Below are 25,363 nucleotides of genomic sequence, written 5' to 3' on the forward strand. Positions count from 1 at the left end.
TTCCAGCTTTTTCATGCCTGCCTTGGTTCAGGGCCCCAAGAAGGAAGCAAGAGGAAAGGAAAAAAGGCCCGTTGGGGTGGTGTTTAGAAGGTAAAAACAGGCAGACCTGTCCCTCCCACACTCAGATCTCTGGATATTTGGCCTCGCTCAGATCTCCTTCCTTTCTCTTTTGGGCAGTGAGACTGTTTCCCATCACAGGACTTGGAATTTCATTGACATACACCCTGGGCCCAGAAACAGCCCCGTACCTTTGAGAATCAATAGCAATCAGTCATTAGGCAATTATCTAAACCAGCTGTTATTGAGCATAAACTATGTAACAGGAACAGTGCCAGGAGGTGGGAATATAGTGACCAATGAGACCCAGATGGTCCAGATTTTCCAGGCGGCCCAAGCTCAGTAGGAGCGGACCCTGGTTTACCCCCAGGAGTTAAAGGCTCAAGAAATGGATACCTGGACAGGCTTGAGGTGTTTGTCAAACTCTTCTACCTGGTCTTCACTTTTTCTTTTGGGAAAGCGAGGTGCGCCTAGGATAGACTGGGCTGCAGGAAGCTGAGGGCCTGTGTCACTGTCCTGTAATTACCACCCCAGCCCTTCAACTTTCACTTCAGCTTGCCTCTGAGGGCACAAAGTAGTGCCTACAGGCAAGAGGCATTTCAAGATTGGGGGACTTGGTGGGGAGTGGCAGCTGTTCCCCTTGTGGAAGCTGCAGAAGGGCCCAGGGATTCAGATCTGAGGGGCTCAGGCAAGAAAAGAAGGCTGGAGTATGGGCTTGTGGTTTTGCATCACACTGATTCTTAAAAGATCTGGAGGGGGGGCGTCCAGTAAGAGTGTAGTGGCACCTCCCAAATAGAGCAGGTCTACCCTTGAGGGCTTCCTTTTTGGCATCAGAAATCAAGTGAATCATATGTTTCACACAGGGACATTGCTGGACCCATTTCTTGTCTTGCATTCCTGACCTCCCGAGTCCGTGTTCTCCAATTAAAATATGGAACAGGGAAAGGACAGAAATTGCGAATAGAGTGTGGCGAGCAAAAAAAGATTCCCGAGCTGGAGAGAAGCCGGCCTGCCTGAGCTTGAAGAGAAAGGGAAAAAAAAGAAGTTAGAGGGTTGGAGAGTGGCCAGAACTTAAATAAGGCGACTGGATTGTGCATTTCCCCAATACCGCCTTGTGGTCCACCCAAGTCCACCGCCAGGATCCCAAACCCAAGGGAAGGCTGAGGGGGCGCGGAGGAAAAAACGGGGTTCGGATCGCACAAAGGGGCCTGAAATGAAAAGTCAGCAAAAACCACTGGGTGGCAGCGTGGTGTGCGGGCGCAGCGCTGCAGTGCTGCCACTGCCGTGGGGGGCTGAACCCCGTCTGGGAGCCCCGAATGGCTACAAGTGTCGCCGGGCAGAAGACCTCAGCTGCGGTGTGTGGGGGAGCAAGAGTAGTGAATGGGGGTTTGGGGTAGGGGCCGGCCAACTTGCTAGTGTCTCCAGCCTGCGCCCGGCGCAGAGTCCCACACAAACGAAAAGCACCCCGTCCTCCCCCATCTCCAAGCAAAGCGCAGCACCTCCAACCCCAGCACCTCCTCCCGGCCTCCTCTCTCACGGTTCCCCCCCTACTCCTGTCGGGGGGAGGACCTGGGTGGGGGCCCGCGGGGACCCCTACAGGTGTTAGCCCGCGCGGTCGCCGGGACCAGGGGCGGGGGCGGGTGGGCGGCGGGGCTGCCGCGGGCTGGGCGCCCAGAGGGAGGAGCCGCCGGGAGGGGGCCCTGGGAGAGGCCGTCGCGCTCTTCCGGAGGGTGCCTGCGGCGATCGGATGCCGCGCCGAGACAGCGCCGCGCCCAGAGCCGCCGCCGCCACCGCGAAGATGCCAGGCCATTACCTGTTTGAGCCCCGTCGGAAAGCCGGCCCGGGCCAACTCCGCCCGCTGCTCAGGCCCCGAAGTTGCAAGGACTAGTCGCCGCCTCGGAGGGGCCGGGGCCAGGGCGCACCCCCCCGCGCGCCGCCTCCGCCCTCCTCCCGGCCGCCCGCCCGCCCGCGCTCCCTCCCTCCGCCCGCCTCCTCCTCCGCCCCCTCCGCGCGCCACCGGGCGGGGGTGCCGCGAAACTCCGACCCGAGCCGCGGGGACTGCACAGTGTCCTCGGGGCGCCGGGCCGAGCGCACGCAGCCGCGCCGCTCCGCCGCCGCCCGCGCCCGCGCCCGCGATCCCCGCCCGGGGCTGTGGCGTCGGCTCGGCCCCCCCGGCCGCCGGCCCCAGCGCGCGCGTCGGACCCCGCCGGAGGAGTCCGGACGGCATGCTGAGCCCCCTCCTGGGCTGAAGCCCGAGCGCGGAGCCGCCCGGCCCAGCGCCGCCCGGGGCACCCAGGCGGCCGAGGCGCGAGACCCAGCGGGCGAGCCGCGGAGCTGCGGGCGGAGGCGGCGAACCCAGAGCCGGGGTCGCCGAAGAAGTGGTGGTGGTGGGCGTCGTGGCCATGGCGGCGGCTATCGCCAGCTCGCTGATCCGTCAGAAGAGACAAGCCCGCGAGCGCGAGAAATCCAACGCCTGCAAGTGTGTCAGCAGCCCCAGCAAGGGGAAGACCAGCTGCGACAAAAACAAGTTGAACGTCTTTTCCCGGGTCAAACTCTTCGGCTCCAAGAAGAGGCGCAGAAGGAGACCAGGTCGGAAGGGGCTCGGCTGGGGCTTTCCTGCTGCTCTCCGGGGGGTTTTCGTACTTTGTGAGCGGGCAGGGGCTGGGAGGGCGTGTGTGGCGGCGCAGGGGAGTTTGCCGGGGGCCCATCTGGCGCGGATGTGGCCACCGAGCCGGCGTGCGTGCGTGGGAAGCCACTGCTTCCTCGCCTCCCTCTCGCCGGCCCCGGCTTGCTGCATTGCCTCGGCCGGGACGCGCGCGGAGCCCGGGGGCATCCCCTGGCCGGAGCCGCAGACGTGCCCCACGGGTGTGCACCCGTGCGCCCCGGCCAGGCGTGACCCACACCTGGCTGTGGGGTGTGTGTGTGTGCGTGTAAATCACACGCACCGAGCTGGGCAGACGCCTCTGCCCTCTCCCCCAGGAGAACCCGGGGAATCCCTCCCTGCCCTTCGCCTTCTTCCTGCGATACTGAACCCTTCTCCTCCAGCTTGCACCCCCCGCTTCCCCCAAACACACACAAGAGACATGGACTTCTGCTCCCGGGGCATCCCATGTCTTTGATCACTTTTAAGTTTATGGGGACAGACTTGACTTGTGGGGCGCCTTTGAACTATTTGCTGGAGAGGGGGAACTGGAGTCGTAGAACCTGGTGGCAAAGAGCTTAGAGGTCTTTCCACTTGTCAGTCTGTGGTTCCTTAATACTAAAATGCAGAACTGAGGAGAGAGTTGAAACTCAAAGCCGGGTTGTGGATCCTCTTGAACGCACTCAGTGGTGAGACAACCGCTATGGTCTGAGGCCACGCCACGGGAAAATACACTTGGCTCTGGGTGTCGGGTTGCGTCAAAGTAGCCCTTAGGGCCAACAGGCAGCTTTTTTGGGACAGTCTTAACCGAATGAATCCTTTACACAACGTTCTTATCTTTTAGCTCGATAAATAGTACAGATTTTCAGACTCATTCATCAATCTATAATTTCTGTTTATGTGCTCCAGACACCAGGGAATGAAAATGCAGGCAAGGGTTTTCTGTTGGCACGAAGTTTTTAAGGCATTCACTGTAAATGAGGCTTATTTTTAAAAGGGTTAAGTGGTTGCAAAGCATGATTATGTGGCCCGAATAATCACATAAATATTACTTCAGTGCAGGTGTCTGTATTCAATGAAAGCAAATTTTGGATAACACGGCTGTTACTGGTAAATGGAGCACTTTATTAATCTACGGTGGTTCATAATTGAAAATCATTTTAATTAAGAACACATATTGTGGATAATCATATTTCTGATATTAAATTTGAAAATAAGGAAGAAGTAATTTTCTTTTCCTTCCCACCCAAAAACCGCTGCTCCTTTGCACCCATTTTCCCTAAGGGTAATTAATATCTTACTGTAGGGGAAGTTAATTGTTTTATTCTCCCTCTCCTTTCATTTGTGTCACACCTCAGTTTTCCGAATATAATTCCTTTTATGGGGTTCCAGTTATCTATGCATTTTCAACCTTCTTAGAATGCAGGGGGCTCTTACAAAAAGTGTGGTGATTCTGAAGGAAATATTCACTAGTGAGTTTTTGGCCCCCCGTTGCCAAACCACCCAGATTATTTCCCCATTCCTTCTTTTCCTTCCACTTGAAAAGAATATGACATTTGCCAACCCATTCGAATGTTCCACGAGAGTGCCACACTGGAAGGCAAAGGATGTGCTGTCAGAGCCGTAGATGGGTGAGATGCTTTAGGGCTTTACCAGTGTTAGGAGGTGGAGAGCAAATGTTTCTTCTGTTTGGAGATTTATTCTGAAACTTGGAATTCTTTCTTCCCGAAGACTCCTGAAAAGTGCAGGTTGATCTTTTCCATTGTAATTTGCAAATGAAATTGGAGTTGTGAATTCTGAGTTGTGTGGGACAGGTGGGTGCACAGCCCATGTTGATCTGTACCATGCTTCTCTTTACAGAACCTCAGCTTAAGGGTATAGTTACCAAACTGTACAGCCGGCAAGGCTACCACTTGCAGCTGCAGGCCGATGGAACCATCGATGGCACAAAAGACGAGGACAGCACTTACAGTAAGTGACGGCCAAATAAATCGTCGGTCCCCAGCATGTGGTTGCCATTGTATTTTCTTTCTCTTTTTCGCAATAAACAAGTTTTCCTAAATCCTGAAGTGAATACAAAATATAGTCACACTAGGTAATCCTGCTTATGCAGATTAACCTAAAGGACGTTGAACCTGAAAATGTATGGAATAGTGAACTATAGCAAATAATGTTGACACCATCTGAAGAACAACCCAAATGTCATCGCCATGGTAATCTGGAGAGATTTATGGCCATCTTTTGGATTTTATTACTTTTTTCCCACAGAAAATTTACTCACCCACACACTGAGCCTGAAATAGCACCTTATCTCTACTCTTAAGAACCGGTCTCAGCCCAGAGAGTGGAGTGGTTTCATGTCATGAGAACCCTCCTTAGAGACTTTCACTTGCTCCCTCCTCCAACCCCCCCCCCAACTGGTCACTCTGGGACTAATTGGGGTTTTAACTTTGAGATACCTCCACAGGTGAGTAAGGACATTGCTTGTAGTGCTTTATTTTTAACCATGGTTGAAGTAAAGATCAAATTGGAGCCCATCCATGATGGTGAACCTAAAAAGGAAACAAATCAAAATTAAAGTCCATTTAATTCTAATTGTTGAAGTAGGGTGATTCCAAACTGTTGCATAATCTTTTGTTACATGTGCTCTGTTTATTTGGGGTGATAAAACCATAAACTCACTCATATGAAGCCCTCTCTTCAATGGTAAAAATTGTGTTTTCTGGCAATTTGTAGATTGCTGCACACCTATTAAATGTCCCATGAGATTTAAACACCTGGTTCTCTCAGTTCAGTTTCTCTTTTCCTTACTTCAGATAGCATTTCCCAGAAATATTCCATTGTTGACTAAGGATACAGCCATGGAAAGCTGGTCTGAATGCTAACGAGGACTCTGGCTGTTTTAGAGATCTCGGCTAGAAAGAGCAAGGCCCTGGACATGGGTCCTGATGTTAAGTGTTAGAGACCTTCGCACCTTTTACTACTGCTTCCTGGGCTGAAGGCAAGCTGTGACTTCAAGAGGAAGTCACCTTTAATTACCCTTGAAGAAAGTGCTGTCGGTAAACAGGACAGCCAGCAATACTGATAGTTCTTCACTGTTTTGCTTGATGCTCTTACTGTCTTGAACTAAAGCTCTGCAGCGAGTGACCTGGGTGTTGTTCCTGTGTATAATCTTCTACTTGAAAAAATTAGCCAAGAGTAACTGGAGGGATTCCTGTAGTCATATTACAGATGTTCATCCGGGATGATCAGTAATAAAACATTCTTGTAAATTGGATATACAACTTGGTGTTTGGGGAAGGAATTAGGAAATGTCGACAGCTCTCCTCCAAGGTACCCCAGCAAAATGGATCCAGTGGGCCTTTTTTTTTGAAAGATTTATTTATTTATGCATACAAGAGTGGGGTACAAGCCAGAGGCGTGGGGTTGAGAGGATTCACCAGAGACAGAATGAACAGGGGAACAGAACAGGCAGATTCACCAAAGTACACTGCTGAGGGGAGCAGCGGGCGAGTCAGGAGAGGTCTGCTGTGCCATGTGGGTAGCTCCTTGGCCAGTCGGGGATTGAACTCGTACTGCAGAGGCTGCAGACTGCTTCATAGTGTGGTGCTTAACCCCTTGTGCCACCAGGGAGACCCCCAGTGGGCCTTTTGAAAGGAAGTTCATGATTAGCTATTAGTGAGCCTCACTCAGTCAAGTTTTCTCCCATCTATTTTAACATCTTCCCCAGATCAAAATCAGTGGGAAAAAATATTTTTGATGTTTACATGTATAGGTGATTCATTTGCTGTGGCTTTTAATCAGCAGTATGTCCAAATCATCCAGATCACATTCTGTGTGATCGTTTCAGGACACACACACACAGGGACATGCACACACACGTACATAAATCAGGGCTCCATTTCTTATTGTGGAGCTTTAAATCATACGGTAGGTTTTACTTCTCAGTTCCTACATATACACAGCTTCTGCCTTTAGTTATCTTATAACTGGCTAATATTCATCACGTTTCTGTGTACTAATGATATTATAAGACCTTTAAAGAGCCTGATGATCAGTATCTGTGATTAGGCAGAATGAAATAATGACAGGTAAGTCAACTGGTGGTAAGTGTTGCCATCACATGAAATATACAAATGGAAAGTTCTCGAAAGAAATAGCAAGTCGGTGGGGCTTGACTGTACCCCTGATGTCAAATATGACACAAACCTGGGAGCTAGCATCTCTTCCCATTTGAGGATAGTGAAGGATATAAACTATCACAAAACAAAAATGTTTAATGAATACAATATCCATCATTAAAACAGAAGTCTAGCCCCCCTCCTCAATTTCCCCCCCCTCAAGCCAAATAATTTTCTTGGCATTTATTATTCAATTCTTTTAAATGACTTGAACAGAAATACAAGTTTCTTTTAACTGTCATTCTTTCACTGACATAGTATTTCTTTAATATATTTTCCTGGTATTATGTTTACATTTTTTCTTATTTTTATTAATTTTCGGTATTTTCCATCATATGTTTCTCATTTTGTTCAACTTGATTGATCTTACTTTAATTCTGACATGGTAATAAGCAAGATCAGAAAATAAATCAGTTCACATTTGTCGAGGTTTATCTATTTCTAGAAACATATGTTTGATATTATGTATTTAAGCTGACCTTATGTAGATTCATTACAATGGCAAATGTCAGTCCAATAAAATCTCATCATGACTAAATCAGCCATTGCAAATTAATGTATTTCCCCCTGAAAAGATGATAGCCATTTCCTGGGAACAGTCATATCTGCTTTGGTGCTGTGAGGGCTGTTTTAAAAGAAAGGCAACTCTCCCCACAAATCTGCAGTGGTGTTTGCAGTTCAACATGGCAAGTCTTTGCAATCTGCATTAAAGTATACTTTTATTAAATACTCCCTTTGAGAAATTGACCTACAACTGATCAAGAAAGCATGGCTTTGATACTGTAGTCAGCAATCATTAAGTGCCAACTATGTGCACATCTCTGAGAAGATGACCCTTTCATGGTGGAGTTGCATTGTTTTTATATAGAATAGAGAACAAACAAGAAACAAAGGTACTTTTATTTATTAAAGGCTTCTTGAATACTTTGAAATGGAGAAAAGGTTTTAGGTATTGAATGAATGTGTTTCAGATACACAAATGAAATCAAATATTTTCTTACAGTTAAACATCACCCTCATCACAATAATATCTGAAGCCTTTGAAGAAGATCTCTAGGTTAAGAGAAACAAAGATATATAGGAAAATGTCAATTCTCTCCCAGATATCATTTCTTTGCATTTTTTATCTGCATGCACTGTCCCTCTAGACAGATGTGAAAGAATCCCAGGGGATGACCTACCTTGTCTAAGGGAAAGACTGAACTGGTGTGACCAGCCACTCTCCACTTTTGCTGTTCTCTTTGTGCTGAAGTCATGTTTTTTGTTTCGAGTCTGACCTCGTGGACATTTATGGTACCTGGGAAAATTCATGTTTTGCTATAGAGTTAGTACATAGTTAATCCCAGGCATGGATTAGTGATGTTCTTTGCTTCTCTTCTTCCTGCTGCTCTCTGGTGTTTGGAATTTAAGCTTTTTATCGCTTATTGAAACTCACATTAGAGAGTGGCTGGAGCACATGGTGAAAATCAGATCTCTTTCTCTCTCTGGTGCTGTTAACAAGCTCCATTAAGAGGACTGAAGAGTTTCAGAATATTGCAAAAAATGAAAATCAAGAAAACTCTGAATTTCATTTCTCTCTGTCATATATTACCATGACTAAACTAGAATTCAGACATAGGCTGGTGTTCCCTTTGTCTAGTGGAATGTCGTGGTATAACTTTCAAACCAAACCCATTTCTGTTTGATATCTTTGGGATTTTTGGATCTCAGAATTTCTGAATTATGCACTTTTCTATAAGGGAAAGATCACACGAGTGATCTCTTATGTTCCAAAAGGACAATATTAGCATGTTTTCACCACACAGATTCCTATCCATCCACAAATGCGAGTTAGCACCTGCTCTGAGCAAGGTATCAGCAAAAAGAGACATGTCCTATATAGGCATGGCATGCTCAGAGACAGCCCTCTTTCCTGTGCATTGGATTGTCAAATATAGCATGAGATCCTGCCTTGCAATCTGTGCAATTACTTTCCTTTACCTCACATAACAGAAGGGCACAGCTTTTAATATGATGAGTATTGAATGAAGTGCCATCAGTGGCATGTGGTAAGAACACTTGTATTTTGAACTGTACAATATGTCCTAGCTCCTCTTTGGTAACACCCTGGTTTTAAGGGAAAGATACATTGTAGGCTCACTAAGGAATATTTAGTTCTTCATTAATATTTCTCATCCATATTATCCCACTTACTGCAGCAGAATATATATGCACCAAGATAAGAGATCTCAGAAAAAGGTATTCTTACTCATGGGGTGAATCCTTGACAGTCTTGTTCACAGCAAAGATAGGAGACCAATTTATCATCCTCAGTAAACTTACACACCAAGGCAAAAATCATCAGCATTGGTCTATGACTCGAGAGAAAGGTACACAGGCTATTTTCAAAAGATGTGTGTGGCAAGCATTACGTTTTAAAAATGTACTGTTTTATTTTTATTCTTGGTGTGGGAAGGAGTAGACAGCTGGTAGGGGGAGGACACCCACTGGTTTTCTCCAGTGAGTGGTGTGTGATTGTGAGGAGAGCCTGAGTGTAAGTTTCACACAGTCAAGCTTCTGATGGAGACTTGAGGACCTCTAGCACCAGGCGGCCTATTGCCCACTTGCCTCTGTTTGGCACAAATAAATAAAAAAATAAAGCCCAAACCAAGAAAGCAAACAAAAGAACCCAGATAAGAACAACAAATTCAATAAATAAATAAATAAATAAATGAACAAATCTCAAGTTCATTATTTTTATTCCTACCATCTTTGCTCCCGGAGACTAAAACTAGGACTCCTTTCAACCCTATCTTGCAAAATGTTGGTTCTTTAAGGAATACTCTTCTGGGAACATAAGACTACAGAAGTGACTTTTTCCAAGACCTGGATTTATTTTGGAATTGTTGCATTGGAAATAATATAGATGATCTAGATGAGGGAATGGGACTAGTGTCTTTTCTAAGAAGGTTTTCCCAACTGGTAGATACTGTGTCTGCAAATGTCAGCAGTTATGTAGGGAAGAAGTTTGGAGCCTTGGTTGAGGAAAAAGCTCTTTAGGGTGCAGACCAATTCCTGGTACTGGATCTCTTCAGAAGCTTCCAGATTCCTCACCTTGAATACTATATAAATCATGGAATTGTCTTCCATTTTCTCTAGGGTGTTTGTGAATACATAACAATAGCCCAGTTACGTGACTATGACCATGATTCAAGCATACTATGGTAGGAGAGACCTAGGTGAATGTGTATACAAACCTCTTGGAGGACCAATGCTTTTGCTGGAAGTAGTGGAAAGCTATAGAATTCAGAATTAGAGCGTTGTTTTCATCTTTTTAATTTCAGCTCTGTTTAACCTCATCCCTGTGGGTCTTCGAGTGGTGGCTATTCAAGGAGTTCAAACCAAATTATACTTGGCAATGAACAGCGAGGGATACCTATACACCTCGGTAAGCTTTTCACACTGTCCATGTTTTGACTGTTCTGGTTTTCATCTGATATGGAATAAAATATCCTGTATACATGTTGTCAATGCAGGATTTGTGATGTGAGGGAGAGTGTTCTTGATGAAGCTGTCTCATGTGAAAAGACAGATTAACTTCCTGTGAAAGTCATGTCCAGTAATAATCACTTGAAGCTAACATTTTTTGCTATAAAATCAGAGATCCACTAAATATTTTTGTGTACAATGACATTTGAGTTATTTAATGTAGCATGTAACAGAATGATTTGTCTTAGCATCTCACTTTGCAGCTGTGTAAATCAAAGTCATTTCTAAATTTCTGATTTATCCATGTTTACTTCTCCAGAAATTGAGGAGATCTCCTCCTCAGGTCAACTCTCTAGGATGTAAAAGTTCTAGAAGTATGTTGCTTTCCTATCATCAGTTCTATTAGGTCATGGTTGCTGTCCGCCTCTACTATAAATACTATTTTTCCATCAAGTACAGTTCAGTCTCTCCTCATAGACACAAGACTGTCTGCCTTTTTTGGTACAATTTTGTAGCAAACAGAATAAAAAATGGCATTTTTTTCCCCAAGAAATTTATGGACAGTGTAGATAGCAGTTCATTTAGGACTATGGAGTCAAAATAAGTTTTTTTAAGGCAAATTGCAGGCAACTTAAATCACAGACATTCATCAGGGGAAGGGGAAAGAGAGGGATTAAAACAGGGGCAGGAAGAGCACAAGAGACTACAGTGATGGCTCATGGTTGACTTGGTGGTGGGGATTTTATGCGGACTTAACCTGAGAGGAGAAATCAAACATTGTACATAAATGAACAATGAGGTAAAATATATAGAGAAAAATAAATAGGAAAAAAAATAAGCTTCTCAGAATTTTTTTAATATTTAAATACAGGCAGAAATAATGCTGTCCCAGGGTTAGATTATCCTTTTCAGTAGACTAGTTACAGATTCCAAGAGGCCACTTAATATATGAATATTTGTTAATCTTTGTTTTGAATTCCATGGTTTGTTTTTTAAAAGACAGATAAGATGTTAAAAATGGAGGAACTCACTTGCCTAACTTTCTACTAGATTAGCCTTGAGGAAGCTGTTGCCCTTGGAAGAATCTGTCCCTCAATCTTCAAAAGCGGTTACCATTAACCAGTCTCATTTTCTCCTGGCCCCTGCATTTATTTCAATGTCAGGGGTGTGGAAAGATTCTTGGCAGATCCAGCAGCGTGTTTTTCAGAGACCAAGATGAAAAAGAGGTGGGAGAGGAGAGAAGACCACAAAGGGCCCATTCATTTCATATTACATTCATATTATATATTTTACCTCATAGGTTATATGGGTAGTCCATTTCATAGTACAGTTAAAGAATTGTAAGCATAATCCTTAAATCCTGGTCAGTCCAAGCGTTCCTAGCAGGCTGTATCAACTAATTTGTTTAATAAATGAAGGCATTTTATTCTTTTTTGCAAGTGAAGGATTTGGATTTATTGCAAACTTCACGAAAAATCTGTCACTTGATTAATATATGGTTATTATAAATGATAGGAAAGGGGGTTTGTTTTTCAGATTTGAGCTTTAAGGTAAGATAATTTAATAAAGACAGGATTTTAATTAACCTCATTTAGTTCAACAGGTTACGTCAACAGGACCAGGTATATGCAAAGGTAGGTTTTTAGTAAAATTAACAACTGCTTGCCGAAACTACTCTGCAAGCATGGGAAGGAAATAGAATATTCTGGGCCTGCTTTGGAGAAGGTGCATACCACACGGCATAGGAAACAATTACTGGTAAAGAAAGCGCAGAGTGTCTCACTAAATTATGGTCCATTGTGATGCCTTCATGAGAAAGGCTGATTTTTTTTTTTTTTTTGTAATTTTACAGCAATTAAAAAATATTTTGGAAATAATATTTAAAATCAGAAAAAGTCAATTAAGTGAGGCGATATGGCAGGTGTCCCCCTTAGGGCATTCAGTGTTACGTGTAGGGAACTGATATTAAAAATTCATAGCCTGCCATTCATTGTTCCAACAAACCGGTAAATGCCAATGCAAGCTCATTTCTGAGGAAGGCTCCCCAGGGGAACAGCCTTGTAGATTGATGGGTTTCCTTTCCGTGATGTGCAGACCAGTAGATTGCAAAAAACGTGGGGCATTTTGCATGCATTTCCCATTATGGAAAAGGAACCTTAAGTAAGCATTTCCTATGAAAGAAAAGAAACTGCTTTTGTTAAGGAGGAAAGATGCCTCATTGATTAGCCTAGCCATCGTATAGGGAAACAAATATTCAGACTAGCCTGCTCCAGGAAAGAAATCTGAATCATCTCCAGGACATTTACTCCAGTTCTTCCCATTACTCCTTACTAACTGTGGTTTGGAATCCCTCCACATGTCCATCAGCATCCTTAGTGGGGGGCTCCATTTTGTTGCCATATTATTTCACGTGTGGTACCCAGACTCTCTTAGGATAGCATCTGTCTTAATGATTTCAGCACCTTGTATTGGTGAGACCAAAAAGCTCAATGAAATATAAGGCTTCTTCAAGAAGAGGGTAACCAAAGAGAAAGAGTCACTCCCTTTTTTACGTAAAACCGTAGTACTTCTGCTACCGAAAACCTGTACAGTTTTCTTAAAACACAAAAAGAAAATAGTATCGGACAGTGACCTAAGGATGAAGCAAGATTAAGAAGAGGAAGTAGGGGCTGTTGTGTGGGCAAGTGGAAACAAGAGCAGCTAGGAAGTTATTAAAAATAATTCTGGTGACGGATGACTAAGGTCAGCCTTTAAGCAGTCTCGGTAGTAATGGCTGCATGGAGTTGGCCTCACCTGGCATTTTTAGAGGTAGAACATTGGGATTTGGTGACTGATTGGATTTAGAGGGAAAGCGGGATGGTGATGGTTAAGAATGTATGGTCACCAGTCACAGCAGACACAGAAATAAAGTGATCTCCTGGTAGAGATGTTTTTCAAAATTTGCCCAATAGTGGATTATCAGGGGTCTTGTGGGAAAGAATTTTACCTTGGGCAATTGGGTTGATGGTGCAGCTATTAACCAAGGTGGGAAACAGAGGAAAAAGAGCAGATTTGGGTAAAAGATAGCCAAAAGCAGATTTGGGCAAAAGAAGATACCTAAGGATAGCTTGCAGTAGAGAGTCGAAAATCTGAACCTTGAGCATGAGAGAGATAGGTGGGCTAGAGGGAAAATGTGGGAGGTTTCACATGTAGGTGGTGGTTGATGCCACGAGAATAGTTGAGAGAATACGTAGCATAAGAATAAAAGAGTTTGTTGAACAATATGAGGAAATACCAGCATGGAAGTAGCAGAGGAAGAAGAGCTGATTGTGGCAGATGTCATGATATTGCAAAAGCTAAGTCGGGAGAGAGTTTCCAGAAGCGTCAGCAGTGGCAAATGCCTCTAAGAAAACAAGTAAAACAAGGAGTCGTGTCCCTTATGCAGGTCTTCAGTGATGCTGCAAGAGCACTTCCTGGAGAGGAGTCAGACAGAAGCCAGGCTGTCGTGGCTTGAGGAGTGAATGGAAAGAGGCAGTGAGTGTAGCATTTCTAAGGGAGGGGGAGACAGGGATGAGTATTTCCAGGAAGACTCGGCATTCAAGAAGGTTTGGAAGATTCTTTAGTTCAGACATTTAATAGATTAGCTGAGGGGAAGGAGTCAGTGGAAAGGGAGAGATTTAAAGACATGGCAATGGAAGCCTATTGGGTGTAGGCTGCAAAAGAGTTGGGGAGAGCGATCAAACTGAATCTCAGTGAAAGGATCCAATTCGCCTTGAAAGGAAGGGACCCCTATTTTATAATAGGAGGCAGAGAGGTGAGGGTGGCTGCCGATGTCAGTGTACTGAGTCTGCAAGTGGTGAGCAGCGAAGATGAAGGATTTCCAGCTCGATGACTGGAATTGGAGTTGATCTGTTGAAAAGGGGAGGCCGAGGAATGGTGTAAAAGGGAGAACGAGTCTGATGAGCAGGGTGGGGAATTGTCCAGCCGACCACCTGTTTCTGAAAATAAAGTCTTTTGGGCACATAGTCATGCCCATCCACTTACTGGTGTCTGTGGCTGCATTTGTGCCACCTCTGCAGTGTGGCAGACACGTGACAGAGCCCTGAAGGCCTACAAAATCGAAATTTGTTCCTATTCTGAGCCCTTCACCGGAAAAAAGTTGCCGCAGGGCAGGGACACCCCCCACACACACCTCCGCCCCCATGAAGGCAGAAGTAAGTTCACATGCACTTTGTCCTTTATCCTGAGCTTCCTTGGTGGATCTTCTTTTTCTGCTCTTGTCAACAAACTGCCTTTACATTTCTGAAGGGCTCTTTGTTGACATGAAGGAAAATGCTGATCCTTGGAAGAGTTTCCTCCTTCTCTTTCCCTTTTTTCTATCTTCTCTTGAGTTTCTGCTTCCACATGCCTCAGTTTCTTTTCTATTCAGTTTTACATGTTTGTCATGTCTTTCCCCTTTGGTCCACTAACTGAAGGAACAAATACCTTCACGTGTTCTTGCTGCAAAGAGCAGTTTACTTTTCCATGATTAATCTCAGGATTCCTGCACTGCGCCCTCCGCCCTCCTGTTTTTTTCTTGTTGCCATGGGGGACAGACTTGATGTAGGCTCAAGTGGCAGTGAGAAACCATCTGTGGCACAGAGAATCATAATTAGCCCTTATTTCATAACATATTTACTTTTGTCCATGATATAACTGAGTCTTTCTGGAACCGCGAAGAAATGATTATTTTCCTTGAGTGTGGAGGACTTTGTTCATACCTTTGGGTTTTCTTTACCAATAATAATAAGCTTCTCAAGCTTTTGTGAGTTCCTCAAAACTTAATGATATAAATATTAATAGTAGAGAGCTATTTGCAATGCATATTTCAAAACTGTGTGAAACAAACATTAACTCCAGAAAGTCAAGTCTTAAATGTGAAAATATTATTAATGTCCTAGTATCTGTCTCAGTAGAGGAATAATAAAAACTATTAGAATCAGGGTGATAAAAGACTGAAAGCTAAATCCAAAGTATTTTCTTTTGTTTTTGAACTGTTCTAGAACTCAGTAGCAGCATTTTTACCTATTTTTTTTTTTTTTTTACCTAACTATGTACCTTTCATCAATACTAGTTTTCTGTATCCAGAGTGCAGTCATATTGGGACAAGTGTAACTCCTTTGACAAGTCAACCTTTCCATAAGCATATTTCTAGAGAGGACTTACTATCATGTTTTGGAATCTGAACCATGGAGACATATTTTCTTTCCCTATTGGACTTCCCCCCCACCCACATATCTTCAACTTACCAAGCTTTTCCTCCCATCACGTGGAATTGACTTTATATTTCACATGTAGCATCTCACAATACAGTCTCCTTTGGAGGGATGATTCTCAGAAACAAGGACAGATGTGAATTACCAGCCTCCTACTAATTTACTTGTGACTTCTTGACCACTGAAATTTTCTTCCCTTTCAGAGTGAGAGCATTGGGTGTCTTAATTTAATTCTTAGATTAAATTGACTTGCATGTGGTTTAGTTTATTGTTTTTCAACATCCATTACAAATTTTTAGCCTTTGTAAAATCAATTAAAAATCACAGTTTCCAACAAACTAATGTTAGAAATAGCAATATTAAATGGAAAACTTCTGCATGTTATTGTGACTCTATGCATATTACTTTTAGAAATAAATGTGAGGTGTGATATTTTATTCATGTGGATAAAAATGTATGCACACATCACATATCCTTAAGGGTATTTTTGGTGATGGGCAGGAATTTGGGAATCTGAGATTGAGCATTTGCCAAGGGTGATCTAACTAATGGTTGCCCTGTCGTCACCCCTCTGTTCAAAGTTGCTCACATATATACTGTTAATTCATCTGTTGACAATGGTGACTTCAGAGTCCCCGTAGATGACCCATCCAAGAACCTGGTCTCTGTGTTCTTTGACCTTTTTAATTTTAATGATACTTTCCTATTATCACACTTCGCAGCCCCATGACCACACCCTTATTATGACTTTGTCATACTCCAGGCCATTGACCACTTTTTCACTGTCCATTGCCTCTTTGTTTTTTAAAATGATTTTATTGAGATCTGGTTCACAGGCCAAATATTCACCAATTTAAAGAGTACAGCTAAATATTTATGGTACTCATAAGGTTGCACAACTGTCACCACTATTTAATTCCACCATATTTTAATCACCATAAATGAAACCCTCTACCAGTTAGCAGATCGTCCCCATCCCCTCTCCCCAGTCCTAGGCAACCATTAACTACATCCAATCTCTATGACTTGCCTACTTTGGAAATACATTCAAACTTACAGGAAATCTGCATGAATAATAATAGTACAAAGAACATTTGTACATTTCATTCATTTTATTCCATTTGCTTTCTCATATGTTTCTCTCTCTCTCTCTCTCTCTCTCTCTCTCTCTCTCTCTCTCTGTCTCTCTGTCATATTTTTCTGGCCCATCTGAGGAGTAAAGAACAAGATGTATTTCATATTTTATAAGAATAGGGATACCCTCTTATATAACCACAGTATAGTTATCAACTGCCATAAATTTAACATTGATGTGATATGTTACCTAATCTACTGTTCGCATTTCAATGTTTTCACTTCACCACGTAGTGTTCTTTATAGCATATTTTCCTTCAATGCAGGATTCAGAATAAGGGTCAGGTATTGCATTAAGTTGCCATGTCTATTTAAGTCTCTTTAAGTCTCCCTTAACTGAGAGCATTTCCACAAGCTTCCATTGTATTTTATGACATTGGCATAAACGTCACTCTTCCTTTTTAGAAATAAACATTCCAAATTTTGTTTTTTCTGGGTTTTCCCCCCATGATTGGATGAGGGTAAGCACCCCTAGCCAGACCATTACATAAGTTCAAAAAGGCATACACTGTCCCTCTGTCCCTCATTTGTAATGGTAATTTTGATTATCCAATCAAGACATCATCTGATTTTTCTCTGGATAGTTCTTGATTTTAATTTTTTTTTTTTTTTTTTTTTGCAGCTAGTAAGCAATCCATTGAGAGATATTTAAGAAATACCATGCTCCCAAGAGCTCAGTTTTTAACATTATATTTTAGGAATCCCAAACCTCTTTTGAAAAATAATAGTCAATGAATTGCGAAGTGACCATTGAGTCTTAGATACGCCATAGGCTTATTAATAGCTCAGTTGAGGTAAAGAAAAATTAGCATGTTTTTCCTAATGTGTCATTTTAAAGAAGATTGCAGCAATACAGGATTTTCTAGGTTCAGCCGTCTAGTCTCTGGGTAGAGGCCATTATTTAGCAGAAGGTTAATTTATTAATATATTGCCTAGGTGAATTAAAATTGGTTCTGATACATGGTTTACTTTCATACTCTGGGGGTGGGGGCGTGGTTTATGTTAAGATACCACAGATATTTGGTATAAGTTTAGCTGTCAACTGCTAGTCACTCTTTTACAGAGTTGTCTTGTCCCTCTGATTTCGGTGTGTGACAATTTAAGACCTAGTTTTCAGTGATAGGGCTTCACAGCTCTAGCCCATATTTTTTTTTTTAATAATAAATTTTATTTTTATATTCCCCATACAATTGCAACCCCCCCCATTCTGACCCCAATCCCTCCATTCCCGCCCCCCACCCCCAAAAAGTGTCTCTGGTTCATAGTTTTTTGTTGATTTTGATTTTCACTTTCTTATAGTTATTCATTTTCCTGGTCCCTTATTTAGTTTTCTAGATTCTTGCTATGAGTGAGACCATCCGGTATTTTTCTTTTTCTTTCTGGCTTATTTCGTCTAGCCCATATTCTAATATAGAAAGCACATTAAAGTTTAGATGAACTCACTGATAAATTCGGAATGATGAATGTTAGTAGCAAACATTTGTGGCATGTAAAATGTTTGAGTTATGTCAAATCTGGGTATCAGCAAGTTTATATAATTTAATTTCTAGAGTTATTATCATAGGGGCTTATAAATTTAATAGAATTAAATGGTGCCCTGATTTAAAGTCACAGTTCTTTAGGGAAGTGGAATAGTCTCGATTATAAAAGGCAATAGATTTCAAATGAACACAAGCAGTATCATAGCCAATATAGATGAAAGAGATCATTATCAAATCAAAATGCATTTCTTGGGTAGATTTTGCTGTAGCCAGTAGCCGTCATATATAACACCCCCTGCAAAAGGAGTAGAGGCAAATAAATTCTAACTTCTAATTGCAGTGTTAACTTACTTGTATACTTCAGTTCACCAATTGTTGAATTTGGTTTATGTAATAGGAAATTAGAAAAGCGTTGACTATTCAAACTTAGGTTCTCGATTTTGATGACTCTAAGAAACTTTTGAATGGGGCTGTGGGGTTAAACATTGGTGATGGGCATTTTCAGTTCAGACTGATGGATTGTAGGGTAATTATACACATGTAGACATATTTCTGAGTGGTAGAAAATGAAATTATTTTGCAGGAAGAAAAGCAGAGAAAACAAGCCTATTTTGTTTGTTGATGAGTGACTCTACTAGCTTAAGGAACTTAATTTTATCTTTGAAAGAAGCTTTCAGTTGTTGTGTCGGTGCTATTGAGTTAGAAGACATTAAAATTGTATTGAAAAGTAGACCAAAGTAGCTGCATACATCTTAGATATTTCTCCAGAATACCAGTGAATCAGAATAGTTTTCAGACCCAAAATACTTTTCTCAAGTCACAGATTATTTCAGATGTTTAGTTATCTTTGTGGTTACTAGAAGTTTCATTCAGACGTGAATAAGAAAATGTAGCTTGGCACGATTTGATTATGAAACTGGATAAATCTGATTGTTTGTACCTTCAAAGTCAAATTGTCTTTTCTTTAGGGTTTCTATAAAAACATAACCCAAACTGGTAAATTAGTTCGGGTGAAGGTCTAGTTTCTTAGGAGGAAGAATGACGGGGGTGATGCTTTTGAAACCGAGGGGACAATCACGGCTATAACTAAATAGCGTAAGATTGGCTCTGTGTTCTGTTTTTGAGGCCAAGTTGAGAAAATTATCCAAATGAGAGGTCATGGAGTGCATATTTAAAAGAGCGTCTCATGGCTTTAACTAGGAAACTAAAATCATATTTGTGGGAAAAAAGCCAGTCTCTTGGAGCCAAAGCATAAAATAATTGGCAAGAACAAGGAAGAAAAATTTTAGCAAGTGAAGTTAAATGTAGGGTAGTTATGTACTCACATGAGAAATACACATACACGAAAGATAAATCCATCACTGATCTGTTGCTGTTATGGGGCTAATTGTTTTGGGATACATAAAATAATTCTGTTTAAAATCATGCCCTATACTGAACTATAATACCTTTGGAGATTACTTTAATGATATATTTGGTGATGCTTAATAGCTTTATACAGTAGAGCAAATAAGACTTATAGCTGTATTTTATGTAATTATCCCTTGAGTGTCATGTCTTGAGGCATACATTTAATCCACAATATGGTGGAAAAAAACCAGCCCATCAAGACCTTTTTTCTTACTGCCCTTCCTTCCATAAACTTATGTGTTAAAATAGTTTTCCTACCAAATAAACTCTGTACTCATTAAGTAGTAACTGGTTTGTCTTTCCTCCACCCTACCCTGAGTCATAAAATAATGCCCAGCAAAAATACCTTTTTAATAAATAATACTGAAATAATAAAAATAGTGCATATAAAAAAAACAAATCATATTGTTTCTATAAGGTCTTTTGAAAATTTAAGGTAAGTTAAAGGGCCCAGTTAGAACCTTACCTGGATCCTCTCAAATGTTAACATTTCGAGATTACGTAAGAAAGTGAACAACCGAGACACAAGAAAAAAGTTGAAGGCTAACAGCACTGGTTTTGATGCGTGCCCTGCCCCCTTAAAGGAATTGTGACTTCTGAACAGGGAAACTTTAAATGAAAGCATTTCTCTGATCATTATAATAGCTGTAACCAAGGTTAATAACTGGCAAGCCCCTGACTAATACATTTAATATGTTTTGCCCCGACTGAATGTGAGTAGATAACACATCTGTGCTAAAATTCTGATTAAGTTATTCATCAGATAGTCTGATGCTAACTCCTTTTGACAGCTCTGGAAGTGGAATGATTGGGGAAGCCTCAGCTGATTTCGTGGATAGATTTTGCATATGGCCAGTAGCCATCATACATAAGACCTCCTTCCATGAGGACCTCAGAAGCATATAGAAATTCTGGCTCAGCATATAACAGGAGGAGCCAAAATTCCAGATGATGTCCATTTTTACCAGTGGGAAAAATTCCCGTAGAGCTCTGGAAAAGCCAAAATGTAAATAACTGCCCCAAGGTGTTACAACTTAGACTGCAGTAACACAAAAGAGGATGAGAATGAATGCTCAGCAGAGGGAGGATATGAATCATCCCATAATACTTTCATAATTGACAATGAGACACCAGAAAATGACAGTGCTAACTTTCAGAAATGAGATTCCAGCATGTAAAACTCCATTGTAGATAGCATGTGATAATAAAAAAAGGTTCCTGCCTAGCCCCTCTGTTGCTACAAAAAAAGTCCCTGCCTAGCCCCTCTGTGGCCACAAAGTCAGCATGGTCTAGACAGCAGGTGTGCAGTTGTTGGTCTGATTGAACAATTCTCTAAAATATTGTATGAAGTATTCCCTGATTCCTGCCCAAGTTATAATGATTCACTGTAATGCAGGTTTTAAGGGAGGAGCCTGCTTTGCAGGCTCTTTGCTTTGAAAAAGATAGAGGTGGAACCTAGGGGATACCTGAAGCCGAGCAGCATTGTGCCGTGTCATAGTCTGTGAAATAGACATTTCCTGAAAAGTGCCTCTGGTTCCTCGAGTTGCCAAAAACCTCATCACACATCCAAACTCCCCAGAGAAACTGAGGCATGCACTGGCCCAGGAGCTTTGTCAGCAAATCCATTACTCGGTGTCTATGGAACATCAAAGTACTGTGAACTAAATAGTGGTTTCATTGATCCATACTGACAAGGCCTGGAGTTTGCATGAGATTTGGCTTAAGTTTAGAGTCTTCATTCCTAATAGTTGATCTCCTTAACTACTCAGGCCTGCATCTATACCTGCATAGAATTACTTGCTCAAACAAAAAAGAAAGTTTTCCTTCCAGTAGGGGTATCAATACAGGTGGTAACAAGGGTATTGGACAGACAATAGGTTGGTTCAGATTTTGCTTGGCTTTCACTACCCATGCTTAATTGAGTTTTATTATTATTATTATTATTATTATTATTATTATTATTATTATTTCCTGAAGTATTACTATGCATCTTTGAATTGTGACATAATTCAACCTTTGATAGGCTTTGCAGACATACATTCTAACCTCATCTGCATATAACCAATCCTCCTGGGTAGGTGTCAGTTATACACTTAGTTTCATTCCTTTAATAGTCTATAATTTTCTTAACCAGCATTATGTAGGTTTCATCAAGTCCACAGTTAGGTAATTTAAGAAATTATACCAAGACATCAGTGTCATTTGTATAGAAGTCAGAGCTTATTAAAATCTGTCTTTCTGTGAATTTGGCATAAACATGCGATGCTAACCCACTGATTTACTGAATAAATAGCACCTATTAGTAGTTGACTCCAGTTTTTTTATGTGGCTCCGCACTCCACTACCTGAGCAATCTCAAACTTCATTCGGTGTTTTCGAGTCAGGGGAAATGAAAATAGGGCCCACTGTGAAAAAACCTGGAAAGTTATCAGCAAGTTGCTCATTTCTGGCACATTAGTTAATTACTTCACAAATTGTTCATCATGTTCCCATTTCACTTTTATAAGCACAATAACACTTCCTTTTTCTGAATGTTAGCAACATTTTAATTTCTTAATGAATCAATGACTGTTTCATAGGTTATAAATTAGCATATGGGATCACCCAAGCGAGGGAATGCTCTACATTCTCAAACATTTGTTGGGGCATTAGGGAAGGTGGAAGCGGAAGCCAACCAATATCACTTTTGCATAAATAATATATTTTCTCTTCGAATTTAAGATTACACTTTGTTCTTAAAAGTTAGCAGCAAGACATTAAAAATCTATTTTTCGTGGCAAGTTTATCTAAGTACAGCAGTAATAGAAGAAATTTGTCTTTTTAATAAGATTTTATTCAACCTTTACTTACTGTTATTGTTGCCACCCACCCTATTATCATTTCGTCATGAACCCATATTTCATTCAATATATTAAGCAAATTAATCTTTTTTTTCAAAAAAAAAAAGATTTATTTATTTATACAAGCACTGGGTAGTCAGAAGCGTGGGAGGGTGAGAGAATTCACCAGAGCCAGAGCGGGGAACAGAACAGGCAGACCGACAAAATACATTAATGAGGGGAGCAGCGGGTGTGGCAGGAGAGGTCTGCGCACAATGTGGGACCCACACTGGTGGCCAGAGATCGAACCTGTGCTGCAGAGGCTGCAGGCAGCTTCACAGCCCAGCGCTCAACCGCTGTGCCACCAGGGGAAGCCTGAGGAAATTAATCTTTTGGAAAGCTGCGTAAAAAACCCATGGTGTCTCAGAAGTTCAGTGTGCTCTGTCCACAGGGAGATCCCATTTGAGAGAGTATAGTTGGGGGTTGCCAAAGAAACTTTGCTATAAAAGAAGTATCCATTCTAAATTTGCCCCCTCTCTCAAGACTCCAAGGGTAAAGACACTACAGTCTCTAAAAACCCCAGTGCAATAATATTAAAACAGATAGGATTATGCATAATGCTTTATTCTTTCCTAGCCCTATTGCCTACGTCACCTTACCGTATAGTGTGTATTCTTGACAGGTGGTAAGGAAAAGGAACTGTATTTGGAGTGTGACTTTGCACTACCAAAGCAAATGCAAAGTCAAAATAGGTATATTTTAAAACAAGTTAACAAAAAAAGCAGCTTGAAATTTATCATGTTGTCCATTTAAATTTGATGATTATTCTTCTTGTTGTTGTTTCTATTGTTGTCTAGAGTCACACGGAAAGGGATATCATCAGTCTAGAATCATAGGTATGCCTGTAATATTGACATGTCCAGTAGTGTTGGCCAAGAAACATTAAGTGACTTTTTTGCAAGATGCATAATCTTTTCTTTAGTTATTTCACAAGTCTCAGTCTTCTGTTGAATTCCATAAACACTACTTCTGATTTGATGTTGTGGCAGAATCCAAAGGTTCTTAGAAAGTTTTTCTTACTGTCTTGATATTCACAGTCGTCCCCAGGGCAATTATGTACCTCCTCCTACTTAATTCAAGGAAAAATGGTTCCGCTAGACAGTTTTACTGTATCTCATTATGGCTACTAAAAGAAGCCTCTTTCCCTACTCCATTTTAACCCCTGCTTTTAGTTGAAATTTTCTTTTATAAGAACATGTAGTAGTGTATTATCCCTTCAGGTGTAACATTCTGAATTCAAATGCAATAGGATTTCTCATTTGTTTTTGCTTTATTGTTTGTTGTGTCTACCCTCATGCCCATCTCTCCTGAATTACTCATGGAAAACTTATAGCCTTTGCATTTTTATTTAGCAGAAGTCTCTTGATAGAAACTGGATTACACATCCTTAAGGCCATAATCTGTTTGGGCTTCATTAAGTCAATTGTAAATATAGAGATTAAAGAAGTATCTGATAACATCACACTCTTTTCCTTGTGATGTTCTGGCCTTATAAAAACCTCTATAAACATCATGGAACCTCATTTTCCTTTCTCAGAGCACATGTGCATGGTATTTTCATGCTCCACTTTCATTCCCCAGGTGTTTCTTATGTGTAAATCTTTTATCCCCAAACTGTATTTTAAGCTATTTCTGGAAAAGAATGGTGCTTCCTTCTTTTGCATTTCCCTACACACCAAATTCATTACTACATACCTAGTAGACATTCTACTAATATTTAGTAAGGAAGATAGAAGAAAATTTTACTATGTGAAAGACCAGAGATTGAAAGAAGAGAAATAATTTCTCTCTTTTACATAATAAGAGATCACTGAATCAAGAGCAATACAGTTTAGGAAGGAGCCACTTAGAGATCAAAATTATGTGTGTGTTTCCATGTGTGTGCACGTGCACATGGCTCCCTTTCCCTCATGGAGTATTACGTGCATACCAAGTCTTTGTCACCCTTCCAAAATAGTGAATCAAATGCTATTTGATCGATCATGTGTTATTTTTTATCCATGAGAAACACTGGTTGAAGAAGTAGTTATTTGTATATGTACCACATCTTCTTGATCCAGTCAGCAAAAATGAAAAATGATGTAAAAAACATATAAAATAAAACAAAATTTTTAAAAAATCATAAAGAAAACAACTATATTTCAAAATCATCAATTTGAAAGAATAAATCTTGCCTAACAAAGATGAACTACTCTGCCTCAACCACAAAAATACCAATCTAAGAGGAAATGTTTAAAAAAAAGAAGTAGTAATGTCAGTTGCACCTGGAGTCACTCGTGAGCACACTGAACTAGAAGTCTGTGAATGCAGCTTCTAAACCCTGTTCAAATGACTCCATGAACTTGGGCACCTCCCTTTGTCAGGATCACAGTTTCCTCAAATATTAAGTGAGGTTATTAAACTGGATTCTTGTGGACCCTGGAGTCTACTTAGCAATTAATAAGTATCTCAAGTTGGCATCCATCATTAATTTTTTTAAGATTTATTTATTTATGCATACAAGAGCTGGGGTACAGGCCAGGGATGTGGGGGGTGAGAGGATTCACCAGAGACAGAGTGGGGAACAGAACCAACAGGCAGATTGACCGAAATACACTGCTGAGGGGAGCAGTGGGTGAGACAGGAGAGGTCTACTGCACCATGTGGGTAGCTCCCTGGCTGGGGATCGAACTGTTGTTGCAGTGACTGTGGATTGCTTCATAGGTTGCGTCTTAACCCCTTGCGCCACAAGGGAGGCCCCCATCATTAAATTTTTAATTGAGCCCACATCTGTGGTGTGCAGGTCTAACAAGTGTCCCCTTAGCCCTGGTTGGCTAGGGCATCATCTTTGAAATACATGGGTTCTGCCAGGGAAAGGAACACTTATTTTCAATTCATG

The 25,363-nt window shown here is 41.6% G+C and overlaps 1 protein-coding gene across 3 annotated transcripts in view; it reads left to right on the forward strand.

The window, feature by feature from the left end:
• FGF13 (fibroblast growth factor 13) overlaps positions 1 to 25,363 on the forward strand; it is a 424,287-nt gene that overhangs the window by 354,490 nt on the left and 44,434 nt on the right. For 2 of the 3 annotated variants that reach the window (XM_054695538.1, XM_054695537.1), the window contains 2 exons: positions 4,559 to 4,669; positions 10,203 to 10,306. In XM_054695538.1, coding sequence (XP_054551513.1) covers positions 4,559 to 4,669; positions 10,203 to 10,306 — 215 coding nt within the window. Of the gene's footprint in view, positions 1 to 1,822; positions 2,647 to 4,558; positions 4,670 to 10,202; positions 10,307 to 25,363 lie in introns of those variants that run through there. The other variant, XM_037511871.2, reaches the window with a different exon arrangement.

Source organism: Talpa occidentalis, unplaced genomic scaffold, assembly GCF_014898055.3.
Source record: "Talpa occidentalis isolate TD23 unplaced genomic scaffold, MPIMG_talOcc4v2.1 talOcc4.15, whole genome shotgun sequence".
Classification (NCBI taxonomy): Eukaryota; Metazoa; Chordata; class Mammalia; order Eulipotyphla; family Talpidae; genus Talpa; species Talpa occidentalis.